We start from the raw sequence: 24,593 nt of genomic DNA on the forward strand, positions 1-24,593 counted from the left end.
ATGTGCCATAATATTCTGGATCAGGCTTCTAAAGTCCACATATACAACATCCACCGTCCTACCTCCATCACCACCTCAAAAACTCAAGTTTGTAAGGCATGACCTGCCCCACACAAAGTATGCTGACTATCCCCAACAAGTCCATGCTCTTCCAGATGCGAGTAAATCCTATCCTTAAGTATCTTCTCCAATAATTTCCCTACCATTGATGCAAGGTCCACCAGCCCTAATTTGTCCCCATTGTCCTTCTTAACCGAAGGAACAACATTGGCTACTCTCCAGTCCTCTGGGACCTTGCTTGTGGCTAACGAGGATACAAAGATCTCTGTCAAGGCCTCTCTCAATAACCTGGGATGGATCTCATCAGGCCCTGGAGACTTGTTCATTTTAATGTTCTGGGATGGCTGCCTCCTGGGTCCAGTAAGATCCAGTAAATTACAATTTAGATTTTTAATAAAAATTAAATTTACTGCTGGTGGTATTTTTATCATGTGAATCTGAAGTTGTTCTTCAACTAAGTTAATAAGCAAGCTCTGGGCCTAATTTATACTTCCTATTTTCATAACTATTTAATCATCCCTTTTACCACGCTACCATTTTGTCAAAAGCCCTGACGCTGCTTTAGCATTGTGGATTAGAAATTTCCAGGAGGTACTTTCTTTTCCCTACTTGGTAGGTCCATTGTTTTCACTCCTGATACAGAACTTCTTTTCATATTTATTTTATTCTTTACTCCATATTGCAATCCTCCATCTACTGTGGTCCTATGACTTAACTGTAATTCTGTAACAACAGCATGTGCACAGAATTAGCATGAACTCATGGGCAAAACATCTGGATTACAAAAAAAACTGCATTTAGTTTTGGGTATAACAAGGAGATCCATTCCTAGCAGATCACAAAAGCAACCATCTTCCCCGATTCAGTGATTTCAAAAATAAAGATGTTTGTGTTTTATGTTATATACTACTATACACATGCACACACACATGTAAAAAAAACAGGAGACACAAAATACTGCATCTCTTGGATTACAAAAAGATGAAAAACTCTATGATGCTGGAGGAACTCAGCAGGCCAAGCAGCATCCATGGAGAAAAGCAGGCGGTCAACGTTTCGGGTCAGGACCCTTCTTCAGAACTGAAGATAGGAAAAGGGGAAGCCCAATATATAGGAGGAAAAAGCAGAGCAGTGATAGGTGGACAAAAAAGGGGAGGTGGAGTGGGCACAAAGTGGTGATAGGTAGATACAGGTAAGAGATAGTGATAGGCAGGTGCGGGGGAGGAGGAGAGAGCAGATCCACCAGGGGATGGGTCAAAGGTAAGGAGAGAAAGGGAAAAAAGGGTAGAAAAAACAAGAGATAGGCTAGGAAAGGGAAGAAGAGAAGCATGGTGGGGGGGGGGGGCGTGGTGTTGTCGGGAAGGGGTGTGGGGATTACTTAAAGTGGGAGAATTCCAAATCATCTTCGGTAAGGAGTCCTCTCCCCCCTTCTAATGACCTGTTCTCCCACCTCCAGCCCTCTTCTTCCACCTGGACTCCCCCACCAGGCCTGTTACCTTCCCTGGACCTATTCATAGCCAACTGTCGGTGCGGCATTGGTTGTCTTGACTTTTCTGCCCCCCCCTCACCTACTCCAACTTTACCCTTCCAAATGCTCTGCCCTCCACACCAACCCTGATATTGTCATCAAACCAGCTGACAAAGGTGGTGCACTGCTAGTCTGGCGTACTGACCTCGACCTTGCAGAGGACAGATGCCAACTCTTAGACACTTCCTCCTACCTACCCCTGAACCATGACCCTACCAAGGACCACCAGGACATTATCTCCAGCAACATCACTAACCTCATCACCTTGGGAGATCTTCTCCCCCCCCCCTACTGCTATCAACATGATAGTCCCACAACTTAGGACTGCCCACTTCCACCTCCTGCCCAAAATCCACAAGAAGGACTGTCTCGGCAGACCTATCATCTCCACATGCTCTTGCCCCATGGAGCTCGTATCCTTGTACCTGGACACTATCCTGACCCCCGGTCCAATCCCTTCCCACCTACATCTGTGACACATCACATGCTCTCCAACTCTTCCATAGCTTTAAGTTCTCCGGCACACACAATCTCATCTTCACCATGGACATCCAGTCTCTATACACCTCCATTCCCCATCATGACAGCCTCACCGCCCTCTGCTTCTTTCTTGACCAGAGACAGAACCAGTCCCCTTCCACTAACACTCTCCTCTACCTGGCTGAACTTGTCCTCACCAACTTCACTTTAGATTCCTCTCACTTTCTACAGACCAAGGGCGTAGCTATGGGCACTCACATGCGCCCCAGCTATGCCTGCCTCTTCGTTGGCTCCATTGAACAGTCTCTGTTCCAAGCCTACTCTGGCCTCATTCCTCAACTCTTTCTCTGCTACATCGATGACTGCATTGATGCTACCTCAAATTTCACAATTAATTTTCACCCTGTTTTCCAATTCACTTGGACACTGACACCTCTCTCTCCTTTCTTGATCTTTGTCTCCATCTCAGGAGATTCCTTATCCACTGACATCTTCTACAAACCCACTGACACCCACAGCTACCTCAATTACAGCTCTTCCCACCCTGCATCTTGCAAGGATGCTATCCCTTTTTCTCAATTTCTCCGCCTCCGCCCCCATGATGAGGCTTTCCAGGCCAGGACATCCGAGATGTCCGACTTCTTTTCTAACCGTGGCTTCCCCGACTGTGGTCGAGAGTGCTCGCACCTGAATCTTTGCCATTTCCCGCACCTCCGCTCTCACCCCCACCCTTCCCAAACCCAACAGGGATAGGGTCCCCCATGTCCTTGCATTTCATCCCACCAGCCTACATATCCAACACCTCATTCTCCACCACTTCCGCTATCTCCAACGGGACCCTACTACCAAGCACATCTTCAAGTCCCCACCCCTTTCTGCCTTTCGCAGTGACCGCTCTCTCTGTGAATCCCTAGTTCACTCCCCACCCCGCCACCCCAACTTTCCACTGCCCCCCATACAGGTGCAACACCTGCCCCTACACTACCTCCATTGCCTCCATCCAGGAACCCAAACAGTCCTTTCAGGTGAGACAGGGATTCACCTGCACCTCCCTTAATATCATTTACTTGATTCAGTGTTCCAAGTGTGGCCTCCTCTACATTGGTGAGACCAAATGCAGACGAGGTGACTGTTTCACAGAACACCTGCGCTCTGTCCGTAACCATGATCTGCATCTCCCTGTTGCCAGTCACTTCAACTCCCCCTCCCACACCATCACATATGTCAGTCCTTGGCCTCCTCCACTGCCAGGAGAATTCCAAGAGCAAACTGGAGGAACAGCACCTCATTTTTCATCTTGGAACCTTGCAGCCTAACTTCATGAACATTGAATTCTCCCATAAAGTAATCCCCACCCCCAACAACCCCCCAGCACGCTTCTCTTCTTCCCTCTCCTAGCCCCTCTCTCTTTCCTCTACCTTTTTTTCCCCTTTTCTCTCCTTACCTTTGACCCATCCCCCAGTGGATCTGCTCTCCCCTCCTCCCCCGCACCTGCCTATCACTATCTCTTACCTGCATCTACCTATCACCACCTTGTGCCACCCCGCCTCCCCTCTTTTTTCCACCTATCACTGCTCTGCTTTTCTCCCCTTTATATTGGACTTCCCCTTTTCCCATCTTCAGTCCTGAAGAAGGGTCCTGACACAAAATGTTGACCGCCTGCTTTTCTCCACGGATGCTGCCTGGCCTGCTGAGTTCCTCCAGCATCATAGAGTTTTTCCATCTAGATTCCAGCATCTGCAGTCCTTTGTTTATCTTGGGTTACAAAAACATGATGATTGCAGCAGCTCCAATTTTCTACATGTTTGCATTAATATAGGACTAAGTATTTCATGGCAACGTACAGAGACTGCCAATCAAAGCTCTATTCTTGGCAGAAAATATACAATAATTGTTGTCTAGAATTGTTGAAAAATATTTGAGACCCTAATGGCACAATTCTTAGACTGATGAAATGTCAGTAGCACTATTGTAATACTTGAACATAAATATACAAACTATATTTCCACAGCAGCGAACGAAAAACTTTGTTGAAGCAGTAAAGAAAAATCAGACCTGGGATCAGTGCAAGGTACATTGGAAAATAATGACAAGAATTTAAAAGACTTCTGAGAGACAGTGTAATATTCCTAAGGGCTCTAATGAACAATCTCATTAAAATAAATGTGGTCTATTAGGGGTAGAATTTATAGCAAGTGTCCAGTCTAGGTGTTACACTGGTAAACCTCATCTGAAAGGTTTCCAGTAAATGAATATCCTTTGATAAAGTAGACCAATACTAAATACAGTACCCTAGATGTGGTCTCACCACTTTCCTATACGAGTGAAGCAAAACCTCCCCTCTATGTGTGTTCCATTTGCTGGCAATAAACAAGAACATTGTTAGTTTTTCTAACTACTTGCGTACCTTCATACCAATCTTTTGCAAGTAATGTACAAGGATACAAGGATACTATGATCCTTCTGCATCTCAGTTCCGCAATTTCTCACCATGTAATTATGCTTCTTTATTTTCCCTGATAAAATGGACAATTCCACATTGTTCTACATTATTCCCCATTTGTCAGATTTATGCCCACTAGCTTAGGATCCATATGTCCTCTTCAATTTGTTTTCCCACCTTTGTGACATCAGCAAAGTGAGCAACCACACCTTCAGTAACTTCAACAGTTAGTTAGAAAAGTGTATAAAGTTGAAGCACAACACCAATCCCTGCAGCCCTGTACTACTCATTATATCTTGCCAATAAGAAAAAGACTCATTTATGCTAAAACTGTTTCTTGTTAGCCAACCAGTCTTTTATACATGCCAAAATGTTACCTCCTACACCAATCCATTTTGGTTCTAAGAAAATATAAAGACAGGTTATTATATGAATGATAATGGATAGGGAAAAACGAAGCTACCATAAGATCTGAGTACCTTTCTATACCAGTTGATGTAAGCAGGCATCCAGGTGCAGCACATAGTTAGGAAGGCAAATGATATGTCAGTCATTATTGTAAGATGATTAGGATACAGGAGTAGGGATGTCATTGCAGCTATACAAGGCATTGGTGAGTCCTGATTTGGAGCTTGTGTGCTGCTTTTGTTTCTTTATTCGAGGAAGGATCTGGAGGGAATGCAACTAAGGTTTATGACACTGATGTTCACTATTCCAGGACTATTCACTAGAGTTCAGAAGGCTGAGGGATTATCTCATAGAAACCTATAAAATTCTAACATGGCAAGACAGACTGGATACAAGGAAGATGTTCCCAATGGGTGGAGTGTCTGGAACCAAGGGTTTCAGCCTCAGGATATAGAGTATTCCATTAAATCCCGAGATCAGGAAATATTTCTTCACCCAGAGGATGGTGAAACTGTGGAATCCTCTCCCGTAGAAGGGAATAGAGGTTTAGTCATTGAATATCTACAAGAAAGAAACAGATATTTCTTAATACTAAAGGGATCAAGGGAAATGGGCAAAAAGCGGGAACAGGGTACTGAAGTGGATGATCAGCCACAATAACATTGAATGTCAGAACAGGACCATGGGTTATTTTACTATTTTCTATTTTTCTCCTAACTTTTATTCTTGGCACAGCTGATGATGCAGCATCTTATCAAATACCATCTGGAAACGTAGGAACATCCATCAAATTCACCTTTATCCACATCATATATTACTTCTTCAAAAGGTGTCCAAATGATCGACCTTCCTTTCCTTTCACAAAACCATGTTGACCTTGCCCGATTACCTGCAATTTTTCTGAGTGAGCTGTTGTAAAGTATGTAACGAAAGCTTCTAACAAGCTCCTCATGACAAGTGTTACATTAATTGACCTGCAGCTTCCTGCTTTCAGTCACTCTTCATTTTTGAATTAAGGCATCACATTTGCTATTATCCAATCTAATGGAATCTTCCCAAATTGGGAAAATTAAAACAAACACGTCAACTATCTCACTAGCCACTTTAAGACCCCAGGATGAAGTCCACGAGAACCCAAGGACTTGTCACTCAGTGGCTCCAACTATTTATATAGTACCATTTCCCAGGTGACTGTAACTTTCCCCAGAGTTCTTCCTTCCCTTCCAATTCCTTACTTACACCTATTTTTGAGGTGTTAACTGTATCCTTAAAGAAGATTGATATAAAATAACTGTTTAATTCATCTGCCATCTCCTTATTGTCTATTACGAATTCTCCATACTCACCTGCCATGCAACCAATACTTTAACTCATTTTTAAAATATCTACAGAAACTCTTACTATTTTATATTCCTGACTAGCTGTATAAAACATTGTTTCAGTCACACCTGGAATACTGTCCCCCATTCTGGGTGCCATACTTTAAGATGTGCAAGCTTCAAGAGAGGATGCAGAAGAGATTAATTAAAATGATTCTAAGGAACAGGAACCTTAGTTACATGGATAGATTAAAGAAGATGGGGTTCTTCTCCTTGAAGGTACATGTTGTCTCATGTTAACAACTTTACATCTGTCATATGCTCTTTTCTTCTGTTGTCAACCAAGTGGCAGATTTCCCTACCGCTCTCCCTCATGGATCGTACATAGTCTATAAATGTCTCCATTTCAAAGGCCTCCCCTCGTTCAGTTACATATTTGCTCACCAAGCTTTGATTCCTATTTACCCAGGCCAGATGTATTCAGGTCCTATTGAAACTGATCCTTCTCCAAATAGCAATCCCAGTGATGAAAGTAGTCATTCCATGGATGTTCCCTGTTGACATTTGCTCCATTTCATCTGGCTTACTTCCTACATCTAAATCCAGCCATGCTGCTTTCCTCATTGAACCAGAAACATGCTGATCAAAAAACTTCTGAACACACTTCAGAAACTCCTTTCCTTCTTTACCCCTTATATTATTAATATCCTAATCAATATTTGGATAGTTAAGACCCCCATAAACACTCCTTTTGCACACTTCTGTAATTATTTCCAACAAATTTAATCCTTAGTACCATTCCCAAAGGTGGCAGCAATAGAATATTCTCAGTAATTGCACCTACATAGTTGCTTAAACAGGTAGATTATACTCCTGGTCACTGCAGGAAACTCTCTCCCCAAAACAACATTATTCCTAATCAATACTGCCACACTCCCTCCTTTGGTCTCTTTCTTGAATAGCTTGTATGCAGAAATATTCAGAACATATTCTTGCGTTATAAAAAAAGATGTATTTGCTTTAAAAAAAAATCCCATATGGTTAGTTGTGTGCTGTGACTCACTAGCCTTGTTTAATAAGCTTCTTGAATTTACATACATGCACACATACTCAGACCTTGTATTCACTCTTTGCCCAGTTCTATCTAAAAACATATTTCTTATTCTGATGCAATTCATCTCTCCCATTCCCTTTTTGCACCTATCCCTCCCCAACACCCAACATCCCCCCACCTAACCCCTTGTCAACGCTATTTTCCTGTACCCAGGAAGGGCAAAAAAAAACATCTGGGGTAAAATGAATCCTGTTCACTAATGTCCTTCAGGGGAGGAAATCTGACATCCTTACCCAAGCTACATACAACTCCAGATATACAAATGTGGTTGATTCTAAAATGGGGATCAAATAATTGAATTCATGGAACATAGAACAGTACAGCACAGAACAGGCCGTTCGGACCACAATGTTGTGCCAACATAGCTAATCCCTCCTACCTACAGAATGCCCATATCTCTATTTTCCTCTCATTCATGTACCCATCCAAGCCCCTCTTAAAAGCCCCAATGAATTTGCCTCCACCACCCTATCAGGCTACGCATTCCAGGCATTCACCACTATGAGTAAAAAAAAACATCCCTCACATCTCTTCTGAACCTACTCCCTCTCACCTTAAGTGCATGCCCTCTGGTATTGGATCGCTCAATAATGGGAAAAAGATATTGCTTGTCCACCCTATCTATGCCCCTCATAATTTTATACACTTCCAACAGATCACCCCTCAGACTCTGCCGCTCCAGAGAAAAGAGCCCAAGCTTATCTAGCCTCTCCTGATAGCACATGCCTTCTAATCCAGGCAGCATCCTAGCAAACCTCCTCTGCACCCTCTCTAAAGCCTCAAGATCCTTCCTATAGTGAGGTGACCAGAATTGCATGCAATACTCTAAATGTGGCCTAACCAGACTTCTATAGAGATGCATCATAACTTCTTGACTCCTGTATTCAGTACCTCGATTAATGAAAGCAAGCATTCCATAAGCCTTCTTAACCACCCCATCTACCTGTGTAGCCACTTTCAATGAGCCATGGACTTGCATCCCAAGGTCTCTCTGCTCTACAACAGTTAAGGGTCCAGAGGTGAGATGCGAGAGGCAGCACCTGACCAAATGTGACATCAAGTAGCTCTGATGAAACTGAAGTCAATGGTTCAGCACAAAGAAGGACACCAATAGTTATTGGTGACCAATTTCCTGGTCTCAGAATGTTGTAGTTCTTCAGAACAGTGCCCTGGGCCTAACCATCTTCAGCTGTTTCAATGACCTTCCATCCAATATAATGGAATGATCAATTATGATTGCACTGCATTCAATGCCATTCATAACTCCTCAGATAAGTGAAGTAGTGTATCCTTTCATGCAGCAAGACCTAGACAACTTTCAGGTATGGGCTGACAAGCATATTCACACCATAAAACTGCCAGAAAATCAACATTACCAACAACAGAATATCTAACTGTCTATGCTTGACATCACCACAGCCCTACCAGATTCCTCCACCAACACCATCCAAACCCGTGACACCAACTGAGGACAAGGACTTCAGATGCATGAGCGCACTACCACATTGCATGGTCCACTCCAACTTGTATATCATTCACACATGGAAATATGTTGGCATACCTTCATCAATTGCTGGGTCTTTCAGCATGTTCCAGGTATCAACCACACACTGGGTAAAAATACTCACCCCTTAAATCCGCTTTAAAACTTCTTCCTCTTACCTCAAACCCATGTCCTCTAGTTTCTGATATCCCCACTATGGGAAAAAGAGTCTATCTACGCTATTTGCCCCTCTCATAATTTTATACACCTCTATCCAGGTCACTCCTCAGCCTCTTCGCTCCAGGGAAAACAAGCCCAGCATATTCAATCTCTCCCTATATCTAAAGTCATCCAATCCAGGTTCAGATTAGTTTATTGTCATATATACCACAGTGCAGTAAAACTCCTTGCTTGCAGAAGCTCAGAGTAAACAGTGTACATGGTAATAATAAATACAATGAACACAAAACAGCAGAATGGTCCTAAAATTGCAGTGCAGCATCATAGCAAATCTAATCTCAGATTTTAATATTTATGTGGGCAAATAAAATCTGTAAATTTGAATTAGCATCACCCAGCCTCAATACAACTCTATAGCAAATGATGCAGAAACTTCACCCTGTTAGAAAGCACGAGGGGCAATACCCTTGAATTGCCTTCCTCACCTGCAGTTAGTCTATGGTAGTCCAGAGGTCACCTAACATCCCAAGATTTAGTGAGTTTCAGAACAATTATTGGAAGAAATTAAAACACACTGCAAAACAGCTCAAGGCCACATTTAGAACATAGAACATTTCAGCACAGGAACAAGCCCTTCAGCACATGATGTCTGTTCTGCCCATAATGCTAATTTAAACTAATCCTATCTGGCTGTGCATGGTCCATATCCCTACCTTTTCACGTGCCTGTCTAAATACCTCTGAAACAGCTATCATATCTGCTTCCACCACTTTCCATGGCAGGACATTCCAGGCACCTACCACTCTGTGTATAAAAAGAACTTACCTCATAACATTCCTTTAAACTTTCCCCCTCTCACCTTAAAGCTATGCCTGCTCATATTTGACATTTCCACCCTGGGAAAAAGGCTCTGGCTATCTACCCTATTTATGCCTCTGATAATTTTATATACTTCTATCAGGTCGCCCCCTCAGCCTCTGACATTCCAGATAAAACAATCCAAGTTTGTCCAACTACTTCTCATAGCTAATACTCTCTAATCCAGACAACATCCTGACGAACCTTCTCTGCACCCTCTCCAAAGCATCCACATCCTTCCTGTAATGCCGTGACCAGAAATGCACAGATGTGGCCTAACCAAAGGGTTTTACACAGCTGCAATATGACTTCCCAACTTTTATATTCAAGACCCTTCCCAATGAAGGCTAGTATGCTGTATACCTTTACCATCCCAAAGTTGGTGGTGTAGTAGACAGTGAAAGTGGTCTGAAATTACAACAGGATCTAGTAGAATTGACAAAGTGGGCCAAGAAATGGCAGATGGAAGTTAATGTGGATGAGTGTGAGGTGTTGCATTTTGGCAAGTTAAATCAGGGCAGGACTTACACAGCAAATAGTAGAAACCTGGAGAGTGTTGTAGAACAGAGTCTTAGGGGTAGAACAAAGTCTTAGGAGTCATGGCTCCCTGAAAGTTGTGACATAAGTAGACATTGTGGTGAAGGCGGCTTCTATGTCTTCATCAATCAGGGCATCAAGTACAAGAGCTGGGACGTCATATTACCACTGTACAAGACATTGGTGAGATCACACTTGGAGTATTGTGTGCAGCTCTGGTTACCCAGCTATAGGAAGGACGTGATTAAGCTGGAAAGGGTGCAGAAATGATTCACAAGGATATCACCAGGACAGGAAGGCTTGAGTTATAAGGAGAGGCTGGATAGGCTGGGGCTTTTTTCCCCTGGGGTACAGGAGGCTGAGGGGTCACCTTATAGAAGTATATAAAATTATGAGGGGTGAATGGTCACAGTCTTTATCACAAGGTAGGGGAGTCTAAAAATAGAGGGCATAGATTTAAGTGAGGGGGAAAAGATTTAAAATGGACATGAGGGTGCAACTTCTCACACAGAAGGTGGCAAGTACATGGAATGAACTGCCAGAGGAGGCTGTAGAGGTAGGTACAATATAATGTTTAACAGATATTTGGACTGGTACATGGATAGAAAAGGTTTAGAGGGATAAGGGCCAAAAACTGGCAAATGGGATTTCTCTGCCCACATTTCTAACTGATATCAGACTGTATTCTTTGACCTTCGTCACTATCCACAACTCTGTGAATTTTTGTGTTGCCTGCAAACTTACTAAGCAGTCCACTTACATTTTCATAGAACACTACAACACAGTACAGGCCCTTCCCCTGCCCTGGGGAAAAGACTGCTACCATCCACCTTATCTATGTCCCTCATGATTTTATAAACCTCTATAAGATCACCCCTCATTCTCCAACGCTCAAAGGAATAAAGACCTAGCCTGGCCAACCTCTCCCTATAATTCAGTCCCTCTAGTTCTGGCAACATCCTCATAAATCTTTCATGCACTCTTTCCAGTTTAACCTTGTCTTTCCTATAGCAGGGTGACCAAAAATGTACACAGTACTCCAAGTGCAGCCTCACTAACGACTTATACAACTGCAATGTAATGTCCCATCTCCAATACTCAATGCCCTAACTGATGAAGCCCAGCATGCTAATCACCTTTTTCACCACCCTGTCTACCTGCGACGTCACTTTCAATGAACTATGTACTTGTACTCCTAGGTCCCTCTGTACCATTACACTCCCTAGTGCCCTACCATTCATAGTGTAAATCCTACGTTGGTTTGCCTTTCCAAAATGCATCACCTCACATTTATCTGTATTGAAATCCATTTGACACTCCTTGGCCCACTTCCCTAACTGATCAAGATCCCCCTGTAACCTACAATAACCTTTTTCATTATCAGCTACACCTCCTAATTTCGTGTCATCCGCAAACTTACTGATCAAGCTTTGTGCATTATCCAAATCATTTATATACAGTAATTAACAAATTACAAGGGTCCCAACACCGACCCTTGTGGCACACCACTACTCACTGTCTTCCAATCCGAGAAGCAACCTTCAACCACCACCCTCTGCTTCCTACCTCCAAGCCAATTTTGAATCCACCTAACTAGTTTTCCCTGGATTCCATGGGACCTCACCTTCCAGACCAGACTAACATGAGGGACCTTGTCCGAGGCTTTGCTGAAGTCCAAATAGACAATGTCCACTGCCCTACCCTCATCTACCTTTTTGGTTATCTCTCCAAAAAGAATTCTAAATGGTTCATCCAGGTTGGTCAGGCCCTGGGGATTTATCCACCTTAATGTGCTGCAAGGCTGCAAATACCTCCTCGCTGGTAATATGAATGTCCCCCAAAACCTCCAGTCAGAATAACATCCTACACCACTACCCTCTGTCTTCTATGGCCAAACCAAATTTGAATCCAATCAATTAAGTTTCTGTGGCTCTCATGTGCTTTATCTTTTGGATCAGCCCACCATGAGAGGTGTTATCGAATGCTACACTGTAGTTCATGTATACAACGTCTACTGTACCACTCACAATGATCATCTTCAAAAAACTCAATCCTTTGTAAGGCACGACCTCCCCCACAGAAATCTATGCTGACTATTGTCAATAGGTCCCTGCTTTTCCAGATGAGAGTACATTCTATTCCTAAGAATCTTCTCCAATAATTTTCCTACCACTGATGGAAGGCTCATCAGACTATACTTTGCTGGATTATCTTAATTGCCCTACTTAAGCAAAAGGAACAAGATTGGCTTTTCTCCAGTCCTTTAGGACACTGCCTGTGGCTAATGAAGATACAAAGTTCCCTATCAACACCCAGCAATCTCCTCCCTTGCCTCCCTCAATAACCTGGGATAGATCTCATCAGGCCTTATCCACCATCCAGGAAATAGAGCAGCTGGTCACTTTCCAAGAAATATTGCTGCAGTGAAACATTCCAATAAAGCTAGCCAACTTAATTCCTCAGCCCACCTTCAGGAATCCAACAAAATTCATTTTTGGAAAGCTCTTCATTCATCAAAAATGAATTGCAAGAACAATTCATTTTTGTCCTCTGTAAGTTAATGTTAATTTAGGAGTGAAGTCTATGGTCACTAGAGCACATTAACATGCTTCAGATTGCTTAAAAGTCAGATACATAATGGCTCAGTAGTTTCTATACAGATGAAGTTGAAAATTACGTGGAAGTTCACTAAAACTATTACCCACTTTCAACACACACTAGAGAAAAGAGACAGCAATAACAAATGCTGTCCTGATGCAGGGTCTCAACCCAAAATGTCCATCTTCTCTTTGCCTCCACTGCATGGCTTACTGAGTTCTTCCAGCAGTTTATTTTTTTGCTCCGGATTCCAGCATCTGCAGTCTGTCTCCCCAATAATATTTTTTATTGTGCCACCCTGTCTCCGAATAAAAAGTTAAAGTAGCAACCCTTCTCATGACTTGAACTCATGATCTAAGCTGACATTTTAGTGCATAACTGTGGCAGTTCTGCACTGTCAGAGCGGTCTTGAGAATGAGACATTAAAATTAGGCTGCTGCTGTCTATCAACTGGATTTAAGAGCCCACTGCAACCTTCCTAGAAGCAGATGAAGTTCTTCTGGTGCTGATTCTTCAGCCAAAACCATGGAAAATAGTCTACTCAGCTGCCTCTGTTCTTGTGGGACAGCACAATACATAAAATGGTTGCTGCACCTGATTAGATTACAACACTTGAAAGTATTTCATTGGCTGTGAAGTTCACTTAGATGCCCTGAAAAACTTGTATAAATACAAGCTCTTTGGTACTTTTTCATGTTTGAATGAGGATCAATTCATTGATGGCATAAAAGGTATCTGGACTTTCCCTTTTAATGTATACTTAATAAGAAAACATTCCCAATTAAAATTTATGAATTTGATTTAAAAAACAAAATTGCAGATCAAAACTAAAAATGCAAACAGACTAATTATTAAAAACAACATCAAATTGTACTGCTAAAGGGCAGAAATCTCAATTTCCCACTTCTCCAACAGAGCAATTTTTAATATAATGAACATCTCTTTAGAGTTTCATATCAAATTTCTCTTTCAGAAACCACAGAATGATGCAGCAAGGCAAGGGCTCATTTTATCGACTGCTTTTAATCCACCCTCCCCTGCTCTTTCCTCATAACCTTGATAGTGTTTTCCATTTCCCTCTCAAAGTTACTTAATGGTCAGTCTTAGTATTTAACATCCTTGCTAAAGGTAGTGTGCCCAGAAGTAGCCACAATGTTCCAGTTGAGGCCTAACCAGTGTCTTAGAAAAAGACATACTTTTTTTATCCTTTGGGCTTTATCTTTTAGGCTCTTTCAACTGTCTTCACGTTCTTCCTGAAACTCTTTTACAATTGCACCACTTAAGTTGTCCCTTTTCATAGCACATAGATCACTACAGCACAGTACAGGCCCTTCGGCCCACCATGTTGTGCCGACGTTTTATCCTGCTCTACGATCTATCTAACCCTTCCTTCCCACATATCCCCCTATTTTTCTATCTAACATTCTTCCTAGTAAAATACATTACATCATACTTCTATTTATAACAGTCCAGAACTTGTTACCAATGGCACTGAAGTACACAATTAACCATGCACTTGCTTCTTGCACATCAAGTGTCAACAAGCTGGTAATTGCTGACCAGATCCTAAATGGCAAGGTTTTTCAACAGCTGGACTTTGTGCAGCAGAACAAGTCCTTTCTGAGAAAACTTTGGCAGCCCTCTCTACCTTTCAACATATTAAATACTTCAAAAAAATTGTAAGCTATTCAAAGACAATGAACCAATTAGCATTAAAAATATGAAAACAAAATCCATTAAAACTCTTAAATTCAAAAAATAAAATTAATTCTACTAAGACAAATGGACTTGATGCTGGATCAGCAGGCAGATTCCCAACTACAGCAAGTTTGTGCTCACCTGTTACATACAGCAAACTCGATAGAGTAGATGCTGAGAAATGTTGGCAGTTTGGAGAGGTGCTGGCATTTCCAAGCAAGCTCTGGCCCATTGCTCGACTTAAATGACAGTGCAATTCACATTTTTAAGCACAAACTTTTGAATTATCAAGAGCAGAATGCTAAAATTAATTCACCCATTTACAAAACTTCCCTTTGGTTATTGCTCCAGAAATCTGCAATGTCTTAAACTAAAGATGTCCTTAATCTACTAAAAGTAGTACAAGAGTAGGCCAGAATCACTTTTAATTTCCTCCTTCCTTTGATAAAGAATTTCATTCTGTTCCTAAATTATTTCTTTAAAAAAAGTATTTATATAGGTTACCAAGCAACTATAATAGCACCCTGAATTTTCTAACGTTGTATTTATTAAGGAAAGACTGTCAGTTACCCTGTCTGTGTGTCCTGGTGCAGTTGCTAGAACTCTTCCTTTTTTCCAATCCCAGACGCAAATAGTATTTTTGGAATCCAGACCAATAGATACCAAACGCTGTAGAGTGGGGAAAAAGAAACAGAAATTAGAAGAGGCTCTTTAAACTAAGTTTAAATATAAAGGTCTCCTCCCATTATAATTCCGTACAAAGGAACTATAACAACACAAACCACCTCTATTGCCAATCAAAAAGCACCAGATGACTTTTTTTCCATCACTACAGGATTATTTTAGAACTCAAACGTACTCCAAAATTCATGCTTAACAATGTTTGAATGTTAGGCATCAACATAAAACTTCTCTTAATATTCAAATCAGCATTATATTAAAATATTTCAATAGTCTACAAAAAAAAAGTTCTATAGCCATTCCCATAGAGATAAATTTTCTCCATAGTTCCAATTTCACACATATCATGTACGCAGAGTATACCTTTTGAACAGTTAATAAACTGAGAATTAATAACTATTATTTTAAATCATTAATGTCCAAACAATATATTGCTCAGTTTATTAATGAGTTCATTTTGTATGCATGTATACTTATTATTCATGATGAAACTGGGCCACTTCTGGTGCAAGTTTACCCTGTTGAATTAACACCACAATGTATGAAAAAATGAATGCATGTTCAGTATCATGAATCATCTATAAAACTGTTAATAATTATAACTTGAAGACCTACATGTCTGTTTTTCCACAAAGAAATAGAGCAGGAGTTTCCGAACTAAGTTCATGAGCCAAATTTAATGTTTGGCTGCTCTTGGATTGGTCTGGTGAAGGGTCTCTGATATTCTATCATGCATGAGCTCCAAGATGCATCATCAGTAAAATGGGCCTCTTGGTAAAATGATCTAGAACGGGGGTGGGGGGGGAGGAAGGCGTGTGGTGTCAGATTCACGCAAATGATGGGAGTTGGGGATAAAAAAATATAGTCGAGTGGAGTAACAGGAGAAAGGAGGATCCCTCAGACTCTTAAGCAGCAGCCCACGCAAAGGCTTTACCTGATGCCAAAGTATGCCGCTACCTTCCAGTTAAGACCCGAATGAATCTTGTTCAAAACTCAGAATTTTGCATGTGATGTTAAATGAAGATTGCATGTCCAGCAGCCTCACAGAGGGATGTGGTACATCACACAATGGAAATGCCACAAAAAATTTCTGCCTGCCTTGCTCCAAATCAGAGAAGGACTCTTCAAGCCCATTTTGGCTACTATGGAATGGAGGTTTTTCCCCAAAGGAAACCATACTGTAGGATCCCCTTTGGAAAACATACATGCCCTTTGGCCCACTGTACCCATGTTGACTAAGATGTGGAGTTAAGTAAAACCTAGTGAGAAAAGGCCTAGAGTTCATTTTTACAAAGTGCCTATCCTCTCACAGAATGGAATAGAAATGATTTCATTGTCATTAATCCCATCTGTGCAAGTATGTTTTGCTTCCTATTAATGTGATCTATCTTTTTGAGGATAGAAAAAAAAAGTCACATTTGAAGAGCGAGTAGGTCTCAAATGAGACGGTTAGTGCAGGAAAGTGGCACCAAGGCAAGTGATCAGTCATGGTCTTAATAAATGGTGATGCAGGCACAAGGGGCTTAATTGTCTACTCCTCTTTCTAAAAAAAAGAGAAAAAAAACACTAAGAGAAGCAGCATTTCAAGGTATGATTTGATGCAGTTTTTCCACTTATTATTTCATATTAAACTTCCTCGATGTAGGCCTTTTTCACCTAATATATTGAAACCTTTTCCTTATATCCACAATTCAACAAAAGCATTGACCAATTCTGATGAATGTTTGTCACTGTAAAATGCTAACTCCTCTTAATGCATTCACAAACATTTCTTCACTTGCTGAATATTTCCAGTATTTTCTATTTTATTGCATCACTGAAAGCTGCAAATGGAAAGTAGCTTCATTTACATCAAAGAAAAAAAAACGATTCAGGCAGAGGCAGTGATAAATTGTATTTATAGGAGTGGAAAGACAGGAGGAAATACATAAAGACTTCAGATTTTCCAAAAGGACAAATCATCAAGAGTACGTCACGGTGGTTGTTTCCTTGGAAATGGTGGGGGCTGGTAGTGGAAGGAAAGTAACGTTGAAGCATCCCAAGGACACAGAGGAAGCATTTGTCTTCTGGATGGAAAAATCAAGACCGAACTTAAAGCATAAAGCATGCTAATGGAGCAAGAATCCTACTGGTGCTTATCAGGTGTATGCATCATTTACCTTTGTCACACGTGGTGCAGAAAAATCAGGTTTTGATGGAATTTCAGACACTGGAGTCACAAATAAAGGTGTGCCTGAATTGCAGTTACATTACTATTTCTAATATTATAGCTTTTCCTCAATTAAGTTGGATTTTTGAAATGGATGGGATTGGCCCAATTAATCCACTAGTACAACTGAGAGAAGCTGATTTGTTTGTCCTTTACGTAATTTTGAAATTTTAAACATTTGTGCACTCATGGACATCACAGCAATTTTTCAGAGGATGGAAGATTTCCTTTCCCAAAAGACATTAGTGAATCAGATTGTTATTTAAACAATAAATGTTTGTTATTCCAGATTTACTTAATTAACAAAATTTTAAATTCTCTAGTTGCTTTGGTGAGATTTTCACTTGTATCTCCACATGATCAATCCAGGATTCTATGGTTTGGCCAGCAACTTAATCACTATGCTAACATATCCTTAAGTACTAGTAAAATAAGGAATTAATTTACTCACCTGGCCATCGTGATCAAAGGCCAAACAGGCTATTCCATGTGTGTGAACATCTTTCAAAATGGATATTGTCTGTACGTTATAGGTATCCCATACACATATATGTGGCTCCTTTCCTACTTGCCCCGTTGCAACTAAAGTTCGTTCTGGATGGAGCGCTAAACTGTGGATTGAACAAAAAGTTAATTAAAAGAAAAAATTCATCCAGCAATTGTCACATCCATGGGTAGTAGTGTAGCTGCTGAACCATTCCAGCAACATTCATTCAAATTAGGCTCCAAAAGAGATGGTGTCTAACTGAGGGAGTCTCAGTAACTTTCCCAACAATGACAGTATCAAATATAATACCATACTAATCTCAGAGGCACAATTGTGTAAAGAGAAACAGTGCCATGTAGATGCATCTCTACTAAACTAGTATGCCAAGAAGAAAATAACTGCATAGTTTAGGTAACATCTATTTTACAGTCTTTTTAATCTTAATTGCCTCTTTCTTCTTAAAATCATTATTTTCTCTTTTTCTTACAGGGTGCTATTTCAAGTAAATTTGCCACTATTTGGATTTCAATATGGCTTACTGGTCCATTAACCCCAATTGGAGTAATGTTGATATAAATGTTGATATACAGGATGATTGTTAAGGTAGATGGAAATGTAGATTACAATGCAAATTGAGAGATGAATTGCTTAGATCGACTAAACTTGCTCAAAAAGAACTTAAAATGTAGGATCACACTTTTGATTGTAATGACAGGTCCATCAGATAATAGAAAATTCTGACAAAAAAAATTACAAATGACTGGCCAACCATACAAGACCATATCCATAAGGAAATGATGCTGTTTATTACTCATTTCCCTTTTTCCCTTCTATTTTTATAGAAATATTCACTTTCTTAGAGGATCAAATGTGTGAGCAACTGCAAAATCAACGTGCAAAAACAGGTTTTTTTTATGGAATCAAATATTCACTATAAATTTCTTCAATTTAGGACTTTCAGTAATTCAAAATTCTTCTCACCTTTAAAATCCATGATAAGATTAACTTCAGTCTACAAGACTAAAAATAGCATAACTAAATTATTTCAATGTTTCAGTTTGACTGCTTGTACTTCTGGCTCAGACTGAGGACTAAACTCAAGCCTCATTCCATATACTGCACAGCTCGATCTATATTGATAGTTTGTCTATGACCACAAAAGTTGAGCGTGCCATACTTCAGATATGTTTATCTGCTGCCTCACGTGGAGGTCAAGTAACCCAAGGCATTTTCCAACGAAAAGCAGGCAAGTTCACCTCCTCCTTCAGTCAAAGTTCACCTTTCTCTCAAAGATGTTACATGGTTACTTCTGTGCTATTTATAGAAGTTTGCTTTGGTTGCCACACCTCAAAGTAATTCATTGCAATGAAATGCTGGCTGGTTGACTGGTGTCACAACAACAACCTCGCACTCAACATCAGCAAGACCAAGGAACTGATTGTGGACTTCAGGAAGGGAAGTTGGGAGAACGCACACCAGTCCTCATTGAAGGGGTCAGTGGAGTAAAGGGTGAGCAGCTTCAAGTTCCTGGGAATCAACATCTCAGAGGATTTATCCTGGGCCCAATGCATTGATGCGATCACGAAGGTGGTATGCCAACAGCACTACTTGGTTAGGAGTTTGAGGAGATTTGGTATGTCACCAGAGATTAACAAATTTCTATAGATGTATGGTGGACAGCATTCTGACTGGATGCATCACAGCCTGGTATGGAGCCTCCAATGCACAGGATCACAAGATGGTTATAGACTCAGCCAGCTCCATCACGGGCACAACCCTCCTTACCATCCAGGACATCTTCAAGAGGTGTGCCTCAAGGCGGTGGCATCCATCACTAAGGACCCTCACCATCCGGGACATGCCGTCTTCTCATTACTACCATTAGAGAGGTGGTACAGGAGACTGAAGACCCAAACTCAATGATTCAGGAACAGTTTGTTCCCCTCCACCATCTGATTTCTGAATGATCCAAGAACCTCATCTCATTATTCCTTTTTTTGCATTATTTATTTTTGTAATTTATAGATTTTTATGTCTTTGCACTATATTGCTGCTGTAAAACAAATTTCATGTCATATCTCAGTGACAATTAATCTGATTCTGAACAGGGGTCCGCAACATATAGCCCATCCACTAACTGCAACCGAATAAATTTTCTGACCACCCCGACAAATGCTTTTTCGAAAATTGATTGCACAGATCAATTTAATAATCATTAAAGTACAGTCTGTGGAAAAGGGCACATAATCTGACAATGCACTGCAGAAAAACAATGCAAGGTCATGATGATTTGATGTCTCACAACAGTGCCAACTATAAAGGTAAATACAAATAACAAATAGGTCTATTAAAAAGAATGTATGGAACAGTTCTCTCTCCACATCAGACTTCAAGATTTTTGTTGTTGTCCTTTTCATGTACTACATTATTAAGCCATGTCAATGTAACAGAAGATTGATACAAAATGTTCCAGATGTAATGAAAAGTGCTGACGTATATTGTGATGTCCCTCACATCAATAAAACCATTTGCTTGATTTGCCAAGAAACCATTTTTGTTTACAAGAAATATAACATTAGAAAGCATTACAAGACAAAACCATGACAGAGTCTCTGAAAATGAGTTTAGGAGGGAAAAATTGAAAATAAAACTGTTGCAGGCCAGCAAAAACTCTTCGAAAGAAAATTAGAGGAAAACCTTGCCAGCTACCAAGCATCTCAGCTAATAGCTTCATGCAGCAAGCCATTTACAGAGAGAGCATCTACCAGCGGTGCATACTACAAGTGGTCAAAGAAATATGCCCAGTAAACAGAAGAGGACTTGAGTGATGACCTATTGACACAATTACAAGGTTTTGCCCAGAATTCTGAAGCATTTTCTATTGCTTTGGACAAGAGTAATGACATTGTTGACACAGCTCAGTTGCTCAGGTTCATTTGCAGATTTGACGAATTGTTCAACATCACCAAGGAACTGGTAGGGCTGCAAAGAAAGATACTATTGCCGGGACAGACATTTTTAGAGATCGGAAAAATCACCCAAGCACTTCTGGATTTAAAGTGGGAAAATCTGAAGTCTGTTACCACTGATGTGACAAAGAATGTGAGGGGGGAAAAATGCTAGGTTAATGGGTAGAATCCATGGACATAATAAACCAGATTACACCGGATTATCCATCAACAGTGGCTTTGTGGAAAGGTACTAGACTTCCAAGGCTATGAAAGCCATAGTGTCAACAGTAAATTTCACCTATTTCCGTGCATACAGCTGCAGACAATTCTAAAGTTTTTTGGAAAAATATTGATCCACGGTACACAGTGACATGCAATAGCTCAGTTACAGCAGAGCACTCAGAAGATTTTTGGAGCTGAACACTGCAGGCTGGTGAAAGAATGTTCTGATAGCCCATGGCAATGGAATCTAACTTTCTTAACCAATCTGACTCAGCATATGAATGACCTCAACAGTAAATTGCATGGCAATTTGCAATTTATAAAGCCATGTGAAAGAGTTCAAGATAAAAGTGCAGCTGTTTAGTAAGCAGTTAGCAGGGCAATAAATCGATTATTTTTCAGCTTGTTGAACTGTCAGAGCCAAGTTCTACAAATGAAATTTCCAACAGTGCAAAAAGTTGCACTGGTGCAAGAAAAGTTTCCAATATTTCCACCAACATTAATGTTACCTGGATTAGAGAGTATTAGCTACAAGGAGAGGTTGGACAAACTTCGATTGTTTTCTCTGGAGAGTTGGAGGCTGAGGGGCAACTTGACAGAAATATATAAAATTATCAGAGGCATAGATAGGACAGATAGTCATAATTTACTAGAGGGCATAGCTTTAAGGTGAGGGGGGAAAGCTTAAAGGTGATTTGCGAGGCAATTTTTTTTAAAAACACGAAGAGTGGTAGGTGCCTGGAACATGCTGCTAGGGAAGGTGGTGAAAGCAGATATAATAGCAACATTTAAGAAGCATTTAGATAGGCACATGAACAGGCAAGGGATGGAGGGATTATAGATCAGGTAGATGGGATTACTTTAAAATGGCACCATGGTCGGACAGACATTGTGGGTTGAAGGGTCCATTTCTGTGTTCTGCGAAGCTGACATACAGCTTTTTGAAAACCTGTTTACTGTCAGTATGGATTCTGCACCAGAATCTCTACAAATTGAGCTCATTGATCTCCAGACAAGATGTTTTGAAGGACAAGTACAATGACGGTAATTTGATTGCATTCTACAAGCATCTCCAAAGTAGTAATTTGTCATGTCTTAAAATTGTGTGGAGCTTCTTTATTATGCTTGGCAGCACATAGGCTTCTGAGCAAATATGTCATGGGCCAGTATTGCCAAATCAAGGTTTAGATCAAGACTATCCGATGATCATCTGCACTTTGCTGCCTCCAATATAACTCCATACTTTGACTGCTTGTCAATGAGAACACACCAAGAATTTCAGAGAACAATTCCTCAACAAGCCTAGGAGGGGAAAATACATTTTTGTTAATAACCCTTTGGTAAAAAGGTTTGGGGACCCCTGCTTTAGAATGCCCAGTGGTGTCAAAACATGTAACATAATTTTAAATTTGTATTCTTCTCCTTTGAGGGTCTATTGATGTATTTCTTTTTCTGCAGATTAACAGTACAAATACATTGTTGTCCATGGCCTATGCTTTTGCTGCATAGAATGCTTAAAAACATTAAAGGCATAATTAAATGTAACCTTTGTGTTCCTCTATTCTTCTCAAATTGACTTATTTGTTCATCGTTATGGTTTTTCTCTTTATCTTGTACTATTTCTTCAATGCTTCAACTTGCCACAGTTTCAGTTGAAATCAAATCTCTTAACCCTTGGAAGGTTAGGTCATCCCAAAGAACTTCATTATTTTATGTAAACTACTATTGTGCTCATTTAATATTTCTGTTCTGGTCCATGTGACCTCCATCAATTCCAGCATTGGTCTCTTCCTGCTTTTATTATTCCAAAATCTTCAGGCTTTGTATTTTGACATGTCTCAAGTGAGTTCTTAACTACAGACAGTTTCAAGTGCATCCTTATTAACCCTAATTAGTAACATGCCAAAAACAAAACCATAAATTTGTGTAAAAATGCTTCATATACCAAATCGCTCACATCTCCTACTTATTGACCATAGCTCCACCTTCAATACTACAATTCCAAACAGACACATCTCCAAACTCCTATTCATAGGACACTGCACACCCCTCTGAAACTGGATCCTTGACTTCCTGACCAACAAACCTCAATCAGTATGGATAGGCAACACCAACACCCCACAAGGCAGTGTCCTCTGCCTCTTGCCATGAATGCATGGCCAAATTCTGCTCCATTTACAAGTTTGCAGATGACACCATCATAGAGGGCTACATCTCAAACAATGATGAGACAGAGCACAGGAAGGAGATAGAGAGCCTAATGGCATGATGTCGAGAGAATAACCTTTCCCTCAATGTCAGCAAAACAAAGGAGCTGGTCACTGACTCAGGAAATGGGGTGGAGTGCTCACCCTGCATCAGGTGGAGCTGTTTGAGAGTTTCAAGTTCCTAGATCTAAATATCATCAGCAATGTGTCTTGTTCCAACCACATGGATGTTATGGCCAAGAAAGCACACCAACATTTCTACTTTTACAGAAGGCTAAAGAAATTTGGTACGTCCCCAATGACTCTTACCAATTTTTACAGATGCGCCATAGAAAGCACAGCTTGGTATGGCAACTGCTCTGCCCAAAACTGCAGACAGTTGGGAACACAGCCCAGTCCATCATGCAAACCAGTCTCCCCTCCATTGACTCCGTCTACACTTCATGTTGCCTTGGGAAATCAAGGACCCCTCCCACCCAGATCATTCTCTCTTCTCCCCTCTCTCATCAGGCAGAAGACAGAAAAACTTGAGAGCATCTACCACCAGGCTTAAGGACAGCTCCTATCCCACTGTTATCAGACTCTTGAATGAACCTCTCATATGCTAAAAGATAAACTCTTGATCTCATAGTGGCCCTTGCACATTGGTCCAGTCACGTGGACATTATGGCCAAGAAAGCCCACCAACACCTTCACTTCCTTAAAAGGCTAAAGAAATTTGGCGTGTCCCCAATGACTCACACCAATCTACATCATCATGGCCCTTGCACCTTGTCTACCTGCACCGCGCATTCTCTGTAACTGTAAGACTATATTCTGTTTTCCTCTTTACTACCCTGATGTACTTATGTATGGAATGATCTGTCTGGATTGCATGCAAACAAAAGCTTTTCACTGTATCTTGGTGCATGTGACAATAATAAACCAATTTTGAAGTTTTTAAAGTAATTTTTAAGTAAACCAATCCAGTTTTTTGAACAAATGATGAAATATTAATTGCATTAATACTTAAAAGGACTAGCATGATCAATTCCTTGACTGAAAACAAATGGCCTCAATCTATTCACCAAGTATTTATTTTGTAAGCAAAATTTAATAGAAAGATTTGGATTTATTTAGTGCCTCTTGTG

At 40.6% G+C, this 24,593-nt stretch overlaps 1 protein-coding gene across 1 annotated transcript in view; it reads right to left on the reverse strand.

Annotated features, from left to right (window-relative positions):
• The window catches only part of LOC127570043 (echinoderm microtubule-associated protein-like 5), a 140,614-nt gene that overhangs the window by 102,429 nt on the left and 13,592 nt on the right, over positions 1 to 24,593 (reverse strand). Inside the window, 2 exon segments of the mRNA XM_052015279.1 lie at positions 15,277 to 15,375; positions 18,048 to 18,207. Coding sequence (XP_051871239.1) covers positions 15,277 to 15,375; positions 18,048 to 18,207 — 259 coding nt within the window.

Source organism: Pristis pectinata, chromosome 1 (assembly GCF_009764475.1).
Source record: "Pristis pectinata isolate sPriPec2 chromosome 1, sPriPec2.1.pri, whole genome shotgun sequence".
Taxonomy (NCBI): domain Eukaryota; kingdom Metazoa; phylum Chordata; class Chondrichthyes; order Rhinopristiformes; family Pristidae; genus Pristis; species Pristis pectinata.